The following is an 18,751-nucleotide window of genomic DNA, read 5'->3' as shown; positions in this document are numbered from 1 at the left end:
TTTCGGAAAATATGGGGTATGGGAAATAGGAAGATGCGATGATGATGTGATACTCAAGCTATTCTTGTTAAAATGTAACGAGAAAGCAAAAGGAAATCTTTTTTTTACTTCACCAAAAAAACACAGCGAAAACCGCATTCTTGTTCCCGGCCCATATCTTCTGTATCGACCTGATATGCGGAGAGAAGATGTCTGTTCAAGCCCAATCCATCGTAAGCTGGTATCCCTATTAGTGGTCTTGTTCATAGATTCCCTCTCATTTTCTCAAGAGGTCTATATCACCCTTGGGAGTATCATGGATGTCTACATATCTAGACTTTCTCTCGATTCCTATAATCTTTGTCACCTTGGCAACTACCATCAGAGACCAATGCAATTAATTTATGGGTCTTGTGGCTAGGCCACTGATAATTCTGGGGATTCGGTCTAAAATTGTCTACCCACTCACTTCTAGGCTTAACAGACCCCCAACCCACAATATTGGCATGGATATGGAGGAAAAAGAAAGCTTTTCTTAATCTATTTTAGAATATCTACCAATTGAATCAAAGATCTAATCAGATTGGGCGTTCAAATATCATTCCCACTGGATATATATCTGTCCCACAACCCCACGATCTCCCAAATATATAAATCCATTAACAACCAAACATCAGTGCAGAGCGAAACTATAGGAGAATCTGATAACCCTAGGCTAGCCATAGCATTCAACTACTTCCAAAACATTCAATGACCCCCGAATAGACAACAATTATGCCCCAAGCGTGGTGTTCGAACCTGAGAATGTAGAACACACTAGGGCAGATGCATGTCTCAGCTCATATAACATGCATAATACTGGGATAGAAATGAAGAAATGGTGGAAATATGTCAATATATATTGAAACTAGAGATATAGTCCTTCTACACTCTCTTTTAAATTGTACATATCAACACCCCTAATGAACGACCCAGTCCAACACCGAACTCGAGATAATATATAAATGCACCCAAGAGAAACTCCAGCAAGAAAATGAACGTAAAAGAGAAGAAAGAAAGAAAAAAAAAAAAAAAAGCATGCAGGCATATCATTCATAAGATCTTGTTATCGTAAGCCAAAGTAAAGCCAAAAAAAAGTGTATCAGCGTATAATATATGCACGAAGCAAAACCCAAAGTAAAAACAAGGAAAACAAGAGTTAGCCATCTAAAACTTGACACCCCACGTAGTCGGGATCGAAGGAGCAGAAGACCGTCGATGGTGAGCATTCGGCGGAGGCTCCAGATCAAGATCGAAGGGGTCACTGCGCATGCTATCACGCATCATAGGCGTATCCGAATATCCATCCGGTATAGCGAGGGCATCCACACCGTCACGCTCACAGTCCCAGTACCCTTGCCCACCTCGCCCGACGCCACGGGAAGAAGTCGAGTAGAGCGAGACTGAACGAGATGGTGCTGAGATCTCGATGATTGTGGATGGTGTTGTAAAGGGACCCTGTGCTGTTCTCTCACCGCGCAGATACATGCTGTCTAGAGATAAATCTGGATTTGAGGGCTGCTGTTGCAGCGGGATGACTGGGAGTATGGGTGATCGCAGGCCGATGTTGCCTGGAATCGAGGGGTAGGAGTGGTAACGGTGATGGTAGCTAATTGACGAGCTCGCTGAACCGGTTCGTATGAGTTTTTGCCTGATGCCCAGGAGCTCTGTTGCTATTTTCCGTCGACGACGACGGATATAGAGTGCGCAGGCTAGCAGGGCGAAGATCGTGATTGCTGATCCTCCGATGATGCTCCCAACTATCGTTCCAGTTTTGGAGGATGTGGGGCTTGGATGCTTATCTTGGGCTGTTTCCGAAGAGGTTGCACTCGTGGCAGTTCCGACGAATGGCGAGACTGTAGGTGTATCTGATGGTGCGTTGCTCGAGCTGGCCGAGGTACTGATGGAGCTCATGGAGCTAGTAGCTGTCCCCGGAAAGACAAGCACTGATGAAGAAGATATACTCGAGCTAGTTAATGAAACTGGTGGAGTCCACGTGCTGCCGGGAGCATCAGAATGCCATGAGGGATCGAAGGATTCCGAAGTTGCCGAAATAGGCAAGTCCCCTATTGGACTTGGTGAGGTTGTGATCAGAGTCAAGATTGGGGGCTTTGAGGTAACTGGTGCAGAGCTCGTCGATATCGTGGTGTCTTGCTTAGTCGTCGACAGCTTAGTTGTCAGGGTCACAGTCACCAGGGTTGGGTTCAGTGTTGATAAGTCCACCACAGTGCTGGAGTCAGGTCCGGAACCAGATATTGTATAGATCCATGTAGGATAAATAGTCTCCGTTTCAATTGACGTGACTGTCACTAGATCGAAGGGTTCAGAGGATAAGTGTGTGGACGTCTGGATGAAGTTGAGTGCAGGAGTATCGGCGGAAAAGGCACTCGACATTTCGCGAGCCCGTAGACACGGTGAGGAGACAGATCTGATACTTTTCCGATTCCGTGGATGAATGGGACATGATCCCTTATGAACAAAGCGAGGATATTTGACTCTGGTTCATCCAAGCTCTGTGTCCTTGAAGTCTCGAGATAACGAACATAATCCCAGGTTGGGATTCCATATAGTTCCCGTATTAGGCTCAAAAAAAGTGTATCACGTTAGATACGAAGAGGTCGAGGAGTTATAGAGACTTTCTTTTTTTTTTTTTCTCTCTCTCTTTCACACAGAATCAGGGGGATTCTTCTGTAACCTGGCGCTTCTAAGTTGGGAACCCCTCGTGTGATGAACGGCGCTTAGCCATCGGTCCAATAAGACCATCTCAGAGAATAGGGAATTTTCATATGTGACACTACCTTGTTATTTCCTGGCAATTTCGAGATATTGGACTGAAAGAATAGCCCTTAATAGTAAAAGATAATCGAGAAGAGTACATAGTATATATATGACCTCTCATGAAAAGTACCAAAGTTCCCGATAATTCTCCACTTGGGGGAAAAAAAAGTCCCCTGAACTTGAAACTTCTCTGTTTATCTTTTGTTTCTGCCATTTCCGCCTTTTCCCATGTGACCTTAAAGGACTTCAACTTCGCATTGCATTTACATTTACATTTACATTTATACATTTAAAATGTTTGGCTGGGGTTCTGGGCTGGGTAAGCTATAGATCCTTTTACCCCTCGATGTTTTCCCCCTTCTTCCCCCCCCACTTTACCCTGACATGTTCACTTGGGAGCTGGGGGGGAACTCTTAAAAGTCATATCTGTCTATACTTGACCATCATATTTCAACTAACACAAACTTCGTAGCCTTGCCCTCTACCACTTCAGAGCCGGAGAAGGAACGCAGACCCCCCGCAAATCCGACACCTCTCGATTTCCCCGTCTACAACTTATCCAATGTCCTCGAAAATGAGTCGGACTCGAGACTCATGGAGATGTCCGACCTCCTGGCCGAGATCAAACGCCCACAGGATATTTGTATGGAGCGCTTCAAGCCGTTGAACCTACAATTGGACACAGATGTCGAAGTCGCCCACATGTTCCCCGAAGACCACTCGCACCCCCTAGCTCCTTTGCCATGGGAAGATACAACCGAACCGACGGAAGATAATCCCCGACCGTTGATGGACAATGGAGCCCCCTATCCCTCGAAGGAACGATATGAAATCCTGGAAAAAGAGCTGGCGTTGGATAATGATGACGCTTTCCGCGAGGTGGCTAGATTGCCACCGCGTGAGGGCCGTAACCGGGTTCGTATAACGCAGTCGAGGAAATTCTGGACGGGATTGGAGCGTATGGCTCAATACTGGGATACTAGCTTAGACCATTACTACGAGCGTCCGGCAACCCCCGAGCGGACACCATCTCAGATGGTCCGGGCAGAGGATGACACAATGCAGATGGACACCGAGTCCAAGAGCAGAGACTCTCTGACAGACAGTCCAATGGATTTGGATGAATCAGACACAGCCGCGCCTTCGAGCAATGGCAATGTTGGTGATGCGCAACGGCCTTCTGTCCCTGTGTATACAGGCCGCCGAATTGGCAACGGGGCCGAGATGCCCGATGAAATGCGTGACGAGACAATCCGAGCCTTCGTGGAGATGGTCGCATGGCCATTCGGATGTCAGGTCACGGCCCCCACGCTCCCACCACGGTTGACCACCAAGAACCTCCTGTTCCCCGTCCGGCAAACATTCCAGTCCTCACGGTCCCCGCGAGACCGCCAGATTGCACGGAGTGGCATGCTCGAAGGCCCCGTTCTTATCTCGCAGTGTCGACCTGAGACTTCATTCCGAACTCCGGACAATACCCCCGGGACCGGGATTGGCGAGGTAAGTGATTTATTCCGCGAAGTGGGCGGCATGCTTCTCGCAGCCCAAGAGCGTGCCCGCGAAGGCGCAGTCGAGAAGCGACCTGGCGAGGGCAAATGGTGGACCATGGAGCCTCGCTTCGGAGGCGCCCCTAATGATGGGATCCTAGATGATCTCATCAACAAGGGACACGGGATGTCCCTGCCAGACTCGATGATGGAAGAAACCAAACCATCTGCCCAGGAGGCAGGTAGCGCTTCCAAGCGCCACAAGTTTGAGCATCCGTTTGTCACGTCTCTCTCCCGGAAACCGAGCGCTATGCGCAGACTTACTAGCAGTGAAAAGTGGAAGATTCTGCAGCCTGGACCTAGTCTTTGGGATAAGCGGATGAGCTATTTGCAGATAGGCAAGGTCCAGGAGAGTCCCTTTGACGATGTATGCATATCCTACCTTCATTGACATTGAATCTGCAAGTGGGGCAGACAGAGCTAACCCTCCCTTTCACAGATTTACATGGTCTCATCTATCAACCACCACATCTCAATCCTCCATCTTCGCGTCCACAGGCGATATTTGGACATCCTCACCAACGGTGACAGCACGTTCCCGGCAACCGAGGACGAGCCGTGGCATATCCTGAAGCTGCAGAGGACTAGATGGTTCGATCTGCTTGATGCCAACGACCGCTTAGAGGCGTTGAAGGGTGTGTGGCGACTGTTCCACCACCAAATGAGACAGACACATCGCGAAGGCGACGTTCCAGTTCCGAAAGAATTACCTTTAGATTGTCCATTATAGAGCATGCATGATGATGTCCGTGGTGATATGCTTTTGACTTTCTGGCCCTCGATGGCCTTTATCAAGCGATGCATCTTGTACATACGGCGCAGCAATATTCGGTTTTTTTTTTCTTTTTGGCTTGCTGTGCCAGCCATCTCGTTCATTCTACCCATACCCATCTCCAATGACAGACTACGTTGACTATTTACGAATCTTGAACATGTTGGCATCGGGCTATATATACACGGTACTAGGTGCTCTTTTCTTTTTGGATGGACAGTGACTAGATAGGCGATTTGGGGTGTTGGTTCATATCATGCGGTTGGATAAATCTCTTGATACCTTCTGGACAAGTTGGTTGTGTATGGTGAGACCTTGACTTGGATGACTTGGAGTTTCCATTGAACTGGTTAGTGAGAGAATCAGGCCTTTCTCATGCAATACATCTCCTCCATTTCTGCCTACAAACCCATCTGGAAATCCACGTCCTAACCCGTTGGTACTTTTGTCAAAGTAACCCAATCCTTCTAAACGAAAAGATTCTTACACCCTCATCTTCCATGAAACATTCAAACGCGGACATATTCGGTATTGAATCCCATGACTTCTCATACAATCCCATCGAATCTCAATACCAGAAAAGAGAAAAAAGCGACAGCGGTCCAGACCGGCCAAGATGCGAAAATGTGATATATCAACATGATAGTCCGTCTACATCTACATTCGGTCCGTGTATGGCGTAGATGGGAGAGTGGAGTAGGACTAATTGGCTAAGGGGCGTCGAAGCCCTTTGTGGTAATATTGCCCGATTTCCTATACTAGGAATGGGATAGTGAAAGCCTGACTCTAATAGAAAAGTATTCCAATGAAGTTGCATAACACTAATTCCCGTAGGTTTAAGAGTTTTGCAGAACTTGACAGATCCCGTAATCCAGGTTGTATGCCGACAGAGTATACGGAGTACAACATATGTCCGTACATGTACTGCATGACTGCTTTGATAGGTTTATGTGGTGAAAAGAAAAGGATTTTATATCCAAGGCATGAAGTTATAATATAATAAGATCTTTTAAAAGTCCGTTAACTAAATTACTCTGTATTATAATCCTACTCCCAATTAAGACCACCGACCCGAGTACCGATAACCGCTGTAAAATCACATCACATCACATCTACCGCGCTTGGTGCGCTTTATCAAAAACCCCAATTATGGCATATGACCCGTTCAAGACCTCGGTACCCGGGCCAAGTGAGGATGAAAAAAAAAGTACATCCGCTCTACTATGTACTTTGTAGACTATTGTGGAGGCTGAGTGAAAATCTAAAAGCTCGGGGTCCTCGGGGACTACTAGGCTAGGGGTATATGTACTTTTAAACATGAGCTATCCCTTGGAATGTGATTGGGAGCTTTGAAAGGAATTCAAGATGAGATCAGAATATAGGAAACTTTGATCTCACAGATCGCAATGCAAGTTGCTTCATCAAGAAGGGTAGTAAGTAAGTACCCCTGGAGGCTGTCAGCAGCTTCAACCCCAGACTACTGCCTAATAGAGCAATGCCTACATAAATTCTCCATAAGGAAGCGAATGGTGAGACTACTGATGTGTGAAATGGTGTGCATGAAGTGGATGTGACTCCAAAACGTCGGACTACAACGGGTACGATGGTCGCGTTTGAAATCTTCGTCCTTCACGGTAAGGTACACAGCCGCGCTAAGAGGCTGGTATGTTTTGGACGAAGTACCTATGTAAAGGAGTATAGGGATAATGCGAATAACCAGTTTATAACCTTTGACACTGGCTTTAAAATCTGCCCAGATTCTCAAGGGAATTGATAGCAGCTCACAAGATTATTTCAGATATCTTGGCTTCCTTGACTTTTGCCGGATAATAGGTTAGAGCCTCTGCAGGAGCACCGATCGGGACACCTTGTTCTTCAGTTTTGTTTTTCTTGTTTCCCTTGCATCTGGCGAACAGACCAGTGGTTCATGTGAACTTGGTCTTTAAGCCTCAGTATCTGTTCAATGGTCACAAGGGATGCAGCGTAAGGAGGTTTGTTTTTCTTATGCATCTGGCCTGGTTAAGTCTTGGCCATGATAGTATTGAGCTGGTGGGGGCTGTGATGGGTAAGCGAACCAGGACGGTTGAGATATGAGGGGAAAGAACAAGATATTAGGGTTAGAGAGTGAGTTTCGCGACTCAAGCAATACTATCACCACATGGGACTGAACCCACGTGGGAGCACATCCGGGCTTCAAGGTTAGCAATTTTGACATATCAAGTTGTACAGATGTGGTTATCGTCCAAAGTTGAGACGAGATCTCAACGAACGGTGAAAGTCTGTGTTGTACAATCTGTACACATCACATTTCCCTGTGGAGACAAACCGTGTCGTGCATGCGGGGATGAGCGGAGAACAAATATCACTAGATTCCAAATTGATTGGGTCTGAATCTTCAGGATGAGCCCTGGTGGTTTTGCGAATCTGCGATTGCTATGCAAATGAACGGGAGAGCCCCGTGAAGAATCATGTCGTGTCCCGCGAGATGTAGAGTTTGTTTCTGGACTTCATCTTGTCTAAGATGCAGTGTCTAGGCTTCCTGCATAATCCAATGATATATAGTAATATGTCTTACTGTGGTAGAATGGAGGTGATCACATTTTAGCTGAGGCGTGCCGGCACAATCTGTGGCGAACGAATCACTCACATCAAGGCCTACTCTGTACAACATAGTGATTTGAGATGTTAATGCATGTTGAGATATCGTATTGCTTGAATTTACTTGTATTATGGTTTTGTCCTTTTACGGATCATGTATCCAAGGATTCCAGAAATGCAGTTTAGAATGTACTTTGTAGAATAAGAATCTACTGCACTATTTATGTGATCTGTTTCTGGAGATAAGATACAAGGAGAGTGGCAGACTGGGGTTGCGGTTACAATTTGGTTCTGTACTTTGTTTTTGGCGCGTGTCAACACTCTCTTTATAGGCTATATTTGCCCATCTGTGCACCTTTCACCAGCCTTATGATATTAGAGTTGGAGACAAATACTCCGTATGTCAATATAATATGCCGTTGCTGGTATTGTGGCACAAACCTGCTTATGTATCTTGTTCCACCCCTATCTAGATACCGGACCGAGTAAAATGCACGCATTTACTGCCTTGATATGCTGAACATTAGAGTCTCAGTCCAATGCGAGGAACTCAACCTATTCCGCGGCCAACTGCAACCTTCCGTGTTGCCTCCGCTAGATAGATGTGGGGATTTTTGTCAAGGGAGCAAATCTGCATCTTCCTCATGTGGAGTCATTCCAATAGTCTTGTGAAGTGACGCTCAGTGCTGATTCGACACAAGTTAAGTCTGCTGCATACTTATTCGGATCGGGGTTTCTTCGATTGTCTCTGCAGTGTGAATAGCAGTACATGCCGCTGATATACAGGATACTCAACATTCAGAATAGTGGAATAGAGTCTCAAGTCTGACGTTGCGGTGTCAGCTTAGGGATTGAGGCTCTAAGATAATTCACAGTATCGAAACCTAGGCTATGGCCTAGGTCTGTTTGACTCATTGAGATGCTGGATTTTGGGTTCCTTCACGGTGGATAATGTCATGTTGGTTGCCCCTTGCGTTCGCAATTGAATATCTAATGGCTCTAGAAACTCTATTCCAGATACCTACATAATGCAATATGCATGGCGTGCAGTTACCATCTGTACGATATAGGCCTGTGTTATCTTCGAAACTATGTCTGTTTAGCGAAGCTCAGTTTTGGGAGAAGAATTGGGAGTGGCAATAGAATAGCTGCCTAGGACTCCTTTTTCTATTAGCTATAAAAAAAAATAGCCAGGATTTCGTGTCAATTTATAGGATACCCACTAAAACCAAGACTTTGGGTTGCGACGCGTAACCACATATAATGTAGAGAACTGAAGATCCAAACCAATGCACCGCCCCGAACCCAGGAAACGGGTTGGAAAAAGAAGAGTGGAAACGGCAGATCGACAGGGCAAATTAAAACTGGAACGCAGCTTGGATAGACATTGAATGCTGGACCCGTGATTGAAATCCATGTAACCCTGATAACCCCTTAACGGTGGCAAGAACTTGTGATCTTACAAAGTGGGATGTCTTGGAATTTGCCAGTAAAATACCATACATCATTGAAAGAATGGAGCTACTAAGCTTAGGTTCGGATTGTTTTTCATTCCGAGGTTTTAGCTCAGATCCCGTTCATGCACGTCAAATCCCGTATGTTGAATATCCCCAATCATTTACTATATTCTATCTCCTTGATACGGTGGAACTCCATCCCGATGTTGAAGGATTTTGAATTAATCAAGGAATACTCAAAGAAAACCATCACCTAGCAAAGTCTTGGCTCAACGCGAATAAAGCACTATTGTACTGTAATCAGCCCTAAAATGTGTATCCGTACTCCATACTCCATACACTACCCTATACACCATCAAGTTGTACTCCACCACGATCCTTCGATCCTTCATCTTGACTATCAGCGGGTGAAGCGGGTGACTGCACAGACACAAATTAAACGGTCAGAAGAAAAGAAAAAGAGGAAAAGAAAAAGAACCAGGAATGCTGGGGCAACTCTGTGTCCTTGTGCCACTTTCAGTCCGCCCGTTTGACTCGTTCAGAAGACCTCCGACTGGGGAACACCGTTGAGTCTTCTGTGGCACAGAGGTCTTGAGCTGCATCCTGATTAAGCCAGGGGTAAACTGTGCTACTGCCTAAGTTAGGAAGGAGAGGAGTTGGTAAACGTGACTTGAGAGTTGCCCTGGTATCGAACAAGCAGGTGATTCAATGGGGGAATATTCAAGTATGTATGTTGTGTACACAGAATAAGTTTCAGGAAACCGCTGGAGTCCATGGATGATTCCCGTCGTCAACCATGGATGGAAGACGGGTAACCCCGAGCCCCCGAGATTTCCCAGGTTACTAACATACCTAGGTACGTCACGTATTTCCGGTATTTACAATCCTCACTTCGTCCACTTTGATATGTTTTATATTGTACATGTGTACGTTATATAAAATATACATTCCAACCCGTGGACTTCTACAAAGTGTCCAATAAACCCCCCAATGTGTGTTTTAAACAGACCAGTGCACGGGGAAGAACAAGGTGCCCAAAGCTCTGGGTTGCTGATCTGCCCCGACAACCTGGAAGCCCTCGGGATAAGATCTCCCTTCGAATGACGAGTGCACTGAAGGAGGGGCTGGAAGCTTCGAGTATCGCCGATCTAGTGGTGTATATGCACTGATTTGAGCATCGAATTCTAACAGAGTTTGCCTTGATGTTTTGGAAAAGTAAATACCCCTTGCGAGTCATCCGTGGCCGACTTGACGGCCAGTGCGGCGTGTGTTATTGGGTGCTTGGGGCGTTGAGGGATATTCAGCTTGACATACTACCCCTCCACTATTCGGCTATACTTTCTAGTTCTCCTGGAAAATAATGGATTGAATAATGACATATCTACGGAGTAGATATCTTAAGATTTTTAAGAGTACCCCGTACCCGAGTCCTGGGTACTGGGCAGCGATCCCTGTCCGACACGGGTCATATTACTCCGTATAATGTGAAATGGGAAAAGAGTAAGAAAAGAAAAAAGAAAAAGAAAATTAGTGAAAAAAAAAGAAAAAAAAAAAAAAGAATTAACTTGCTATACTGGACTTTGACCCTCTAAGCCAACAGGCCAAACCAGTATATACAACTCCCCGGGTGAAATCGACTTGCATGGCGCATTTCCCGGTGAAGTGGTTGACCTTCGGGCGGCAAGTTCGATCCCCGTTCCACGCGGAGGATCCTAGCTTCGATCATAGTATATAGTATTCTATAGTCTATAATCTTTTCTATGGAGTATCTACATGTACCAATTTATACCACACACACATTGTATCCAAAAATATATTAATTTCGCTTCTGCAGAGCATCTCATATTTTACGGACCCACTGCCTGTTTAAATCAAAAAAGGAAAAAAGCAGACCTGTCAACTGTAAGTGTTTCTTTTCTCAGGGGTCTATATGTGTTATAATATATGTGATATAAAATGGTATAAATGGGTTAGAAAGAAAAAGCCGTCATTTGATTAATTAATCATTTTTTTCTTTTTTTCTTTTTGAAGTATTTGATAATCATGATTCTAAAGAGAGAGAGAGAGAGAGAGAGTATTTAATCCAGGGAGGGGCAAACACACACCTGTCGATCCCTACAGACGTAATTATAACTGTGAATTTATATTATGTTATGTTATGTTTCCCCCCCCCCTCTCCCCCAGATATTACTTTCTTCTCTTTTTTTTTTTTTTTTTTTAATTTCTCTTTTCAATAAGATCGTGAAACTTATACCTGACACATTTTGACCTTGAAATTTATACCGATCTACAAAGGTTGTACACCCAACCCCACTTAGTCCACAGTATTGACTACCCACAACCCAAAGCACAGGTACGTGGTTTTATTACATACTTACCATACCTGACCGAGGTACCAATCGTGTACCTAATGTGTATACTGGTACAATCTGCTTGGATCTCAGATGTTTCCCCCCCTCCTTGTGGCCCAACCTTCTTGTATTTCTTTTTTCGATCTATCTGATATACACATTGTGGATACATTCTCTTTCCTTGTTTTATATTTTTTTCTTGTTATTTCTACCGCCCCTGGTCGGATCATCACTGTAATCTGACTATTTCTTTGTCTAGCTCCACACTTGCCCACTGCGACATCAACCACCGCATTTTTGCGACCTGAGAAACTCGGAGCTTTAGGCACTTTGATTCGCAGGCTTCTAACGGCGCGATCTGAGTTCATTGTTCCAGCTTTCGCTCTTTCCTGCCAGATCCACCCGATTCATTTCATTCCTCTTATTACATTCCTTCCTCGACGCCAACCCGAGAACGCCATGTTGGCTTGAGTCCCGATTACCAAGCTAGATCGCTTTTCAACGGTACATTGGCCCAAGATATACCCAGACAATCTGGGCTAGTTGCGACACGGCCGCGCCTGGAAGCTTGAGACCCCTCCCCACACCCCGTCCCTCCATTTACAATGAATCGCATGCCTCCCCCGGAAGGGCACCATACGCACGCGGGTCCGCATCCAGCATACGAGCCATCATGGCGCTCTTCATACCCCTCGACATTTGATAGCCACCACCCTGACTCCCGCCGCCCCTCCGCAACCTCCCAGACACCCCTACCACCGCAGCCGCCAGGATACCCCGTGATGCCCAACCGTGAGCTGCCACAGTTAACATCGGAAGGCCCTTACGGTCGTCCAAATGGTCATGGCCTGCCCCTGCATGCGCCCGTGCATTCCCCGCAGGACACAATCCCCCCTCACCCAAACTTCCACCAGCAAATGAATGGCGCGCCGCACGAGGGCTCACCAGAGTATCGCGCTCGGATGGGCTACCCACCCCCGGATCAGATCAACAGTGCTGAACATACACCCGTTTCAGGCGCCCTACCTCCTGCTTCACAGTTCATGACGCCCGTTGTCACAATGGCTAGTGCTACGCCGCCTGCTGGGTACGACCAGGCATTTTACCAAAATCAGTCATTTGGTGCACGTCAGCGTAAGGCGAACAGAGCCACACAGGTATGTCAAACTGGTAGAAGTTATGATTGCCTCGCGGGGAATTTGATACTGACACTCGAGCTGTATAGGCTTGCGATCAATGCCGAGCTAGGAAAGCAAAGTGTGATGAGGGACGGCCGAATTGCAGTCACTGCAAAGAGAACAATCTTGGATGTGTTTACAAAGAGGTGCCGCCGCACAAACAAGAGAAGACTACACAGCTGGTATTGGATCGGCTCGCCCAGATGGAAAACAACTGGGACGAGCGTTTCGAAAAAATGCAAAAGCAAATACTGGAGCACATTCTCGACAAGCCGGACAAACAATCACCTCCGACTGTCCGAGAACGTCTGGACCTCCCGCCGCCACCACCACCGGTCATTAAGCAGGACCCCCCGTCTGTCAAAACAGAGAACCCTCCGACTCAGTCCTCCACTCCAAATGTTCTGGACCCCGGGAGTCAGGATGTAGGCGCTGCAAAATTTCCCCAAGCGGTCGGAGCCATGGACCCGAGACTGGAGGACCAGAAGGAGGCTGAGGGAGAGCTTTCCATCCCAGTGGAGCACACTACTGCGGCTCACAAGCTACTGATGTGGCCATCAATAAAGAGGCTGCTACACCCTGAGATATATGACGAGGATTATGTGATGCGCTTGGAAGAAGAGCGCGGTCTTATCAGCATATACGGTCAAGGCGAGATCTCATTCACTGCCGATGACAGTGAATTACCAATGACATACACGGATACTCGACCCAATGGTGCCCGACCCGATGGAGACGGGGCAGGACTAGGTGCCGACGTCGACATCGACGAGTTTGGTCACATGAAGCTGGATGCTACGACTGCAAAGCGCTACTATGATAGCTACATCGCGCACATGTTCAAGCTTCACCCATTTCTTATGGAGGGTGAACTCAATCTCAAGGTCGAGAGCTTCATCCGATGCTATTGCCCACCCAGTAAATCACCGAGTTCGGCTTCCAATTACACAAGACTAGCTCGCGATGGCCCGCCACCAGCTAAGAGGAGGCGGTCGAACGAACATTTGGGTGTGCGGGGCGAGTTCATGGAGACTGTCTCGAACCCAGTGCGGCCTCGAGTCGGTAAAAATATTGATAATGCCTTGGTCTTGCTATGCATGGCCATCGGAGCTATTTGCGAAGCTCGTGCTCCTCTTCCTGGGCCTATAATGGACAAGGATATCGACTACCTCCGCCAGGTCATTCCTGCTCCGCTGCCACCATTTGTCCCCCCGCCAACTGTTAATGGGGCATATGTTACCAATGGTGTTCTCTCCCCCGCAAACTCGGACTCAGCGGCCATACCAGCGTCGCTTACGCACTCACTTTATGGTGCGCCAATGCAGCCTAATAACCAGCCTTTCCCACCCGCTCCTCCAATAAACGAAAGACTGAAAGGCTTGTCAAGAAGAGATGTGACAAACATAAAGGATGCACAAGGGAAAAAGAAGAATTATCAGGATATCCCTGGCCTGACTCTCTATGGATACGCGACCTCAATATTGGGCCACCTGCAGGGGGGCAACGAGCTTGAACATGTCCAGTCCGGCTTGCTTGCTGGTCTATATGCTGGGCAACTGGCCCATCCTTTCCAGAGTCACAGTTGGATTTCTCAGGCCTCCAGAGCTTGCCAGGTACTTGTGAGAACCAAGCGATATGAGCGACTCGAAGAGGGGCCTTTACAGGACCTATACAACTTCGCGTACTGGACTTGTCTACAATTGGAAAGTGATCTGCTCGCGGAGCTAGACATTCCAGCGAGCGGTATCTCGCGCTCCGAGGGTCGGATGGCTATTCCGAAAGGAAAATGGACAATTGTTCTACCGAATGATCTCAACGCACCCCAAACGATGATGATGTTGTTCTATTCTGCGCAAATTCATCTGCGCAAAGTCCTAAATCGTGTTCATACAGACCTATACAAGGTGGAAAAGCAAGGCCAGACACGATGGTCATCCACTGTTCAAGAGGCTCTCAGCCTGAACCTCGACCTTTGGCGTAAAAGCCTACCAAACAGTATGCAGTGGGAGGAAAACGACCCACCAGCAAATGAAATTAACGCTGCTCGCATGCGTGCCAAGTATTACGGTGCCCGGTATATTATCCACCGACCTCTTCTCTATCACGCACTACACTACGGTCATACAGGTGCTCGCGTCGGTCCAGTCGGTCAGTCTTTAGTAGACTCGCCTACCTCACAACAATTGTCCCCCTCGATGCTGCATAGCGCCGCCCGGGCTCCGAACATGGCACGTATGTCTAGTGACATGGGGTCTCTGCCGGCCGTAGTCTCCACTGACTGGCAGCCCCCCAAAGTCCGTTTACAAGATCTACCGAAAAAACTGAAATCTGCATGCGACATTTGCATTAAATCGGCTATCAAGAGCACGGAGGCTTTTGACGGTGTAGGCGGACATCGATTGATCGTTACCAACATCTTCGGCACTGCCCATGCGTAAGGAATCCTTTGACACCCATTTCGAGGAGTCACGGACATAGAGATAATACTAACGGGTTTTTTTTTTTTGTTTTTGCAGGCAATTTGGCAACATGCTCGTCCTCTCTGCAACTTACATGTCGAGTCTAAAGGAGCTCGTCGAGGAAGATCAACTCAAGCGCCTCCTCACGCGCACAATAGGCTTCCTCGTCCAAAGTCAAAATATCTCTCCCACCCTCCGCGCCGATGCTCGCATTCTCACTGAGATCTACCGGAAGATCTTCGGTCATGGTCCTGACCTGGGGAAAACCACTAGCATGAGTAGCCACACTCCGAGCATGAGTAGCCAGACCACCAGCGCGAGCTTCCCTTGAATGTGCATCTACCGTCTGAGTCTTTTTTTTTTTTTTTTTTTTTTTTTTTTCTCCTGGTCTTTTCCCCCCTGTTGCCATGGGCTTCGCAACCTGATATCTGACATCTTATATCCTATGAACGCATCATGCATGTCCCTATCCCTTTAAGCCTGAGCCATTCCACGCTCGGCATCTGTTATCTGTCTGTCATCTATACTTTGTGCACTATACGGTTCTTTTCATTGATGATTCCCCAACCCTATCCTATTCAACACTCGGTACCCGTGCGTTCAAGACCACATCAGATCATGCGGGTTTTATCAGTGATTGATTGGTCTGGCTTATTTTCATACGTCGAGCAATCTCACTTTTACTCTCATTACCTCCCTTAAGGTAATGATTGAATTGACTTTGGCTCTTTTTTATTTCTCTTTTCTGTCTTATTTTTGTTTTGTTTTGTTGGGGGTCGAAAGCATTTTGTGGCTTCGACAGTCTATCCCTGCAGAGACACGTCTCGGGAATGGAGTTATTGTGTCTTGTGTGGTTAGTCTACCTGCATTGCATGCATCTCAAAGTCATACATGTCTGGCTTTTCCTTTTGGATGCATTTACAATATGCGAACTTGTTTTTGTTGATTTGGCTGCGCCAATCATTTTCATATTCAGTGCGAAAGTTTTGCATTGGTTGGCTTTCTGTGGTTTGAATTATACTTCATCTTCCAGGACTGTTTGGATTTTGTAGCTCTTTTCAGTAACTATCTGGACATGACACATTAATCCTCACACAAGCTTGAAAATAGATCCAAGATGGTGTTATCTAAGGTTCCAAGGTTGCCCTTCCACATTCATCACGGCTGGTATCAAACCCAGATTATCACAATGCTAGAACTTATCTTCTAAGCCTGTTCTCCCGAGCAGACACGACATACTGCATTGCATATTAGAGACGAATCCCTTCATATAAGGGTCACGTCGTCTTCTATCCTTGGAATGCTAACGAAGGATTTCTAATTAAAGGGAAACTGCACATATCAACGTAAACTTCACAAATTTGTATGCTACTTAATACTGTGTCTTATTTTGCCCTATTCAATCTGATTCATTTATGCAAGGCCTCCACTAGGTAAGTATCGGACACATCCAACTATTCGCGCTTTTGTTAAAATCATATCCGTGATAAGACCTCAGTGACTAGTCCACGGGTTGTGCGGTGTTGGTGGCCTTGCATACTCGGCTTTGACACTTTTGTTAGGCAGCTCCAAAATATATACATTTGAATACCGATGGAAGTTGAATCAAAAAGTTCTCACACAGCTCTATTTCAGTTACTCTGCAAATCATGGAAGTCCTCATCCGATCCAATTTGGTTACACCACGTCACAAAGTTGAACATCTCTACCTTACACCGAAGAAGCAAAAGGTTGATGTTAAAACAACCGAAATCATTCAAGATGAGAGAAACCCACGCACTGAAGAAAAACACCTGCCAAAGCTATGGCAAAACCCCCAAACCTACGCGGTACAGGCTCTCCATAGCCCCTGGCACCGCACTATGCTACGCCTTCAAAGCGCACTCTTCCACACCTCCATCGACTTCTTCCGCAAAATGAATTACGACTACCTCGTCGTTCCCCTCACCACGGGCAGCATCAGTTCACCAATGGGCCTGGGCTCCGACTCCCAACCTGTCAGTATACAACTGAACAATAACCCAACCTACCTGGCCGACTCGCAGCAATTTCTCCTTGAATACGCTCTTCGGCTCCAAGAGGTACCAAAAGGCGTCTACTATGCCGGCACCTCTTGCCGTGGGGAAGACCATGACGCAACTCATCTCAACCAATTCTGCCACGTGGAATGCGAACTTCTTGGTGGCTTGGAGGCGGGCATGGATGTTGCGAACCAGTACATTATCAACCTCACCCAATCACTGCTTACATCTCACGGACCCGATATCGCTCGGTATGCTGGTACAACATCACACATGCAACAGCTCCTCAAGCTCTACAGCACCAACAACAACTCCTTCCCTACCATCACCCTCTCCGAGGTGCTGGCACTACCGGAACTCACAGACGAAATGTGGGAATTTGTCGTTCCCGGAAAACCAGCATATGGACGTCTCCTCACACGCAAAGGCGAACAAATGCTTATTGCCAAGTTTGGGGGAGCGTGCTGGCTGACGGAAATGGATCATTTGAGCGTGCCATTTTATCAGGCATATGTGCCAGGCACGAGAGAGGTTGCTAAAGCCCAGTGTGCGGATTTCTTGCTGGGAATGGGTGAAGTTCTTGGATGCGGGAATCGACATGTTTCGATGGATCAGGCTATGCGTGGCTTGAAGGAGCATGGTGTTAATGCTGAAGACTACCAGTGGTATTTGGATATGCGGAAAGAGAAGGAGTTGAATACAACTGGATGGGGGATTGGGACGGAACGTTATATGTGTTGGGTTTTGGGACATGACGATGTGCGAGATGTGCAGATTTTCCCAAGATTGAAGGGACTGGAGTGTGCGCCCTGATTCTACTGGTCTAATCTATAGATTTTGTTCAACTTGGATAGGTTTCGAGATCATGTTTTTTCTCTTTTTTGTTTTTTTGATTGCTTTATTTAGTTAGGTACATGTAATGTGGATTTAGTATAGGAGAGATAGATACAAAAGAACAAAGTGTTGCACTGGGGGCTGCTTGCTTGCCCAGGCAGTTTGTCAGGCCTCGCTTTGCCCCTTTGTGGTCAGGTCTTTCTTTAACCATATAGATAGCTTCAATAGTGATACGATATTCATCTGCTTCCTCTCCACATGTAGATGCTACGTGTATCATAAAAGAAGGTACCCTGTTAGCCTCATAAGGGTGTAGTACTGTCAAGCTCAGATGGCTTAGAACCGTCCTTCTTTCTGGTACTACGCCTGCAGGGACGAGGAAACAGATTATTCTGCGAAAACTCATGAATCTTGCGATGATGTTCTTTCTGTAATCCCATTAGCATGCTGGTCAAACTTTTGATTAGACAATCCACTGCGATTAGAGCATACCATGTTATCTTTAGAAGTTAGCGCTGGAGTATGAAATCAGATAGGAAACAGGAAATAACATACCAAGTCGACTGAACACCCGTGTACAACCCAGTGAGTCCGCCGCAGAGCATTTGATCATCGGCTGATGAGACCTCATATGCCGTCGACAATCCTTGCTTGACGAGAATCCAACTTTTGACCGGTGACATTTCTGTTCCTTACAAAAGTATGTTTTCTGGTGGGAACGGTAATGTTTTCGTAGGT

At 46.6% G+C, this 18,751-nt stretch overlaps 4 protein-coding genes across 4 annotated transcripts; 3 read left to right on the top strand and 1 right to left on the bottom strand.

Annotated features, from left to right (window-relative positions):
• Window positions 1-1,185: 1,185 nt before the first annotated feature.
• PGRI_078320 (uncharacterized protein) lies at window positions 1,186-2,412 on the bottom strand (the record flags this gene model as incomplete). The annotated part of the gene is made up of 1 exon (XM_040795546.1): window positions 1,186-2,412. The coding sequence occupies one exon, from the start codon at window positions 2,410-2,412 to the stop codon at window positions 1,186-1,188; it is 1,227 nt and encodes a 408-aa protein (XP_040653223.1).
• A 678-nt stretch (window positions 2,413-3,090) lies between these two features.
• PGRI_078310 (uncharacterized protein) lies at window positions 3,091-5,073 on the top strand (the record flags this gene model as incomplete). Its single annotated transcript, XM_040795545.1, has 3 exons — window positions 3,091-3,115; window positions 3,269-4,710; window positions 4,783-5,073. The coding sequence occupies 3 exons, from the start codon at window positions 3,091-3,093 to the stop codon at window positions 5,071-5,073; spliced, it is 1,758 nt and encodes a 585-aa protein (XP_040653222.1).
• A 7,053-nt stretch (window positions 5,074-12,126) lies between these two features.
• clcA (putative C6 finger domain protein) lies at window positions 12,127-15,489 on the top strand (the record flags this gene model as incomplete). Its single annotated transcript, XM_040795544.1, has 3 exons — window positions 12,127-12,678; window positions 12,747-15,133; window positions 15,216-15,489. 3 exons carry the CDS (start codon window positions 12,127-12,129, stop codon window positions 15,487-15,489), a joined length of 3,213 nt encoding a protein of 1,070 aa, XP_040653221.1.
• Window positions 15,490-16,807: 1,318 nt separating this feature from the next.
• On the top strand, window positions 16,808-17,992 carry PGRI_078290 (Aminoacyl-tRNA synthetase, class II (D/K/N); the record flags this gene model as incomplete). Its single annotated transcript, XM_040795543.1, has 1 exon — window positions 16,808-17,992. One exon carries the CDS (start codon window positions 16,808-16,810, stop codon window positions 17,990-17,992), a length of 1,185 nt encoding a protein of 394 aa, XP_040653220.1.
• Between the last annotated feature and the right edge of the window lie 759 nt (window positions 17,993-18,751).

Source organism: Penicillium griseofulvum, assembly GCF_001561935.1.
Source record: "Penicillium griseofulvum strain PG3 chromosome Unknown contig_6, whole genome shotgun sequence".
Taxonomy (NCBI): domain Eukaryota; kingdom Fungi; phylum Ascomycota; class Eurotiomycetes; order Eurotiales; family Aspergillaceae; genus Penicillium; species Penicillium griseofulvum.
Note: the sequence above shows the minus strand (reverse complement) of the source record. Positions and strands in the feature narration are given on the sequence as shown.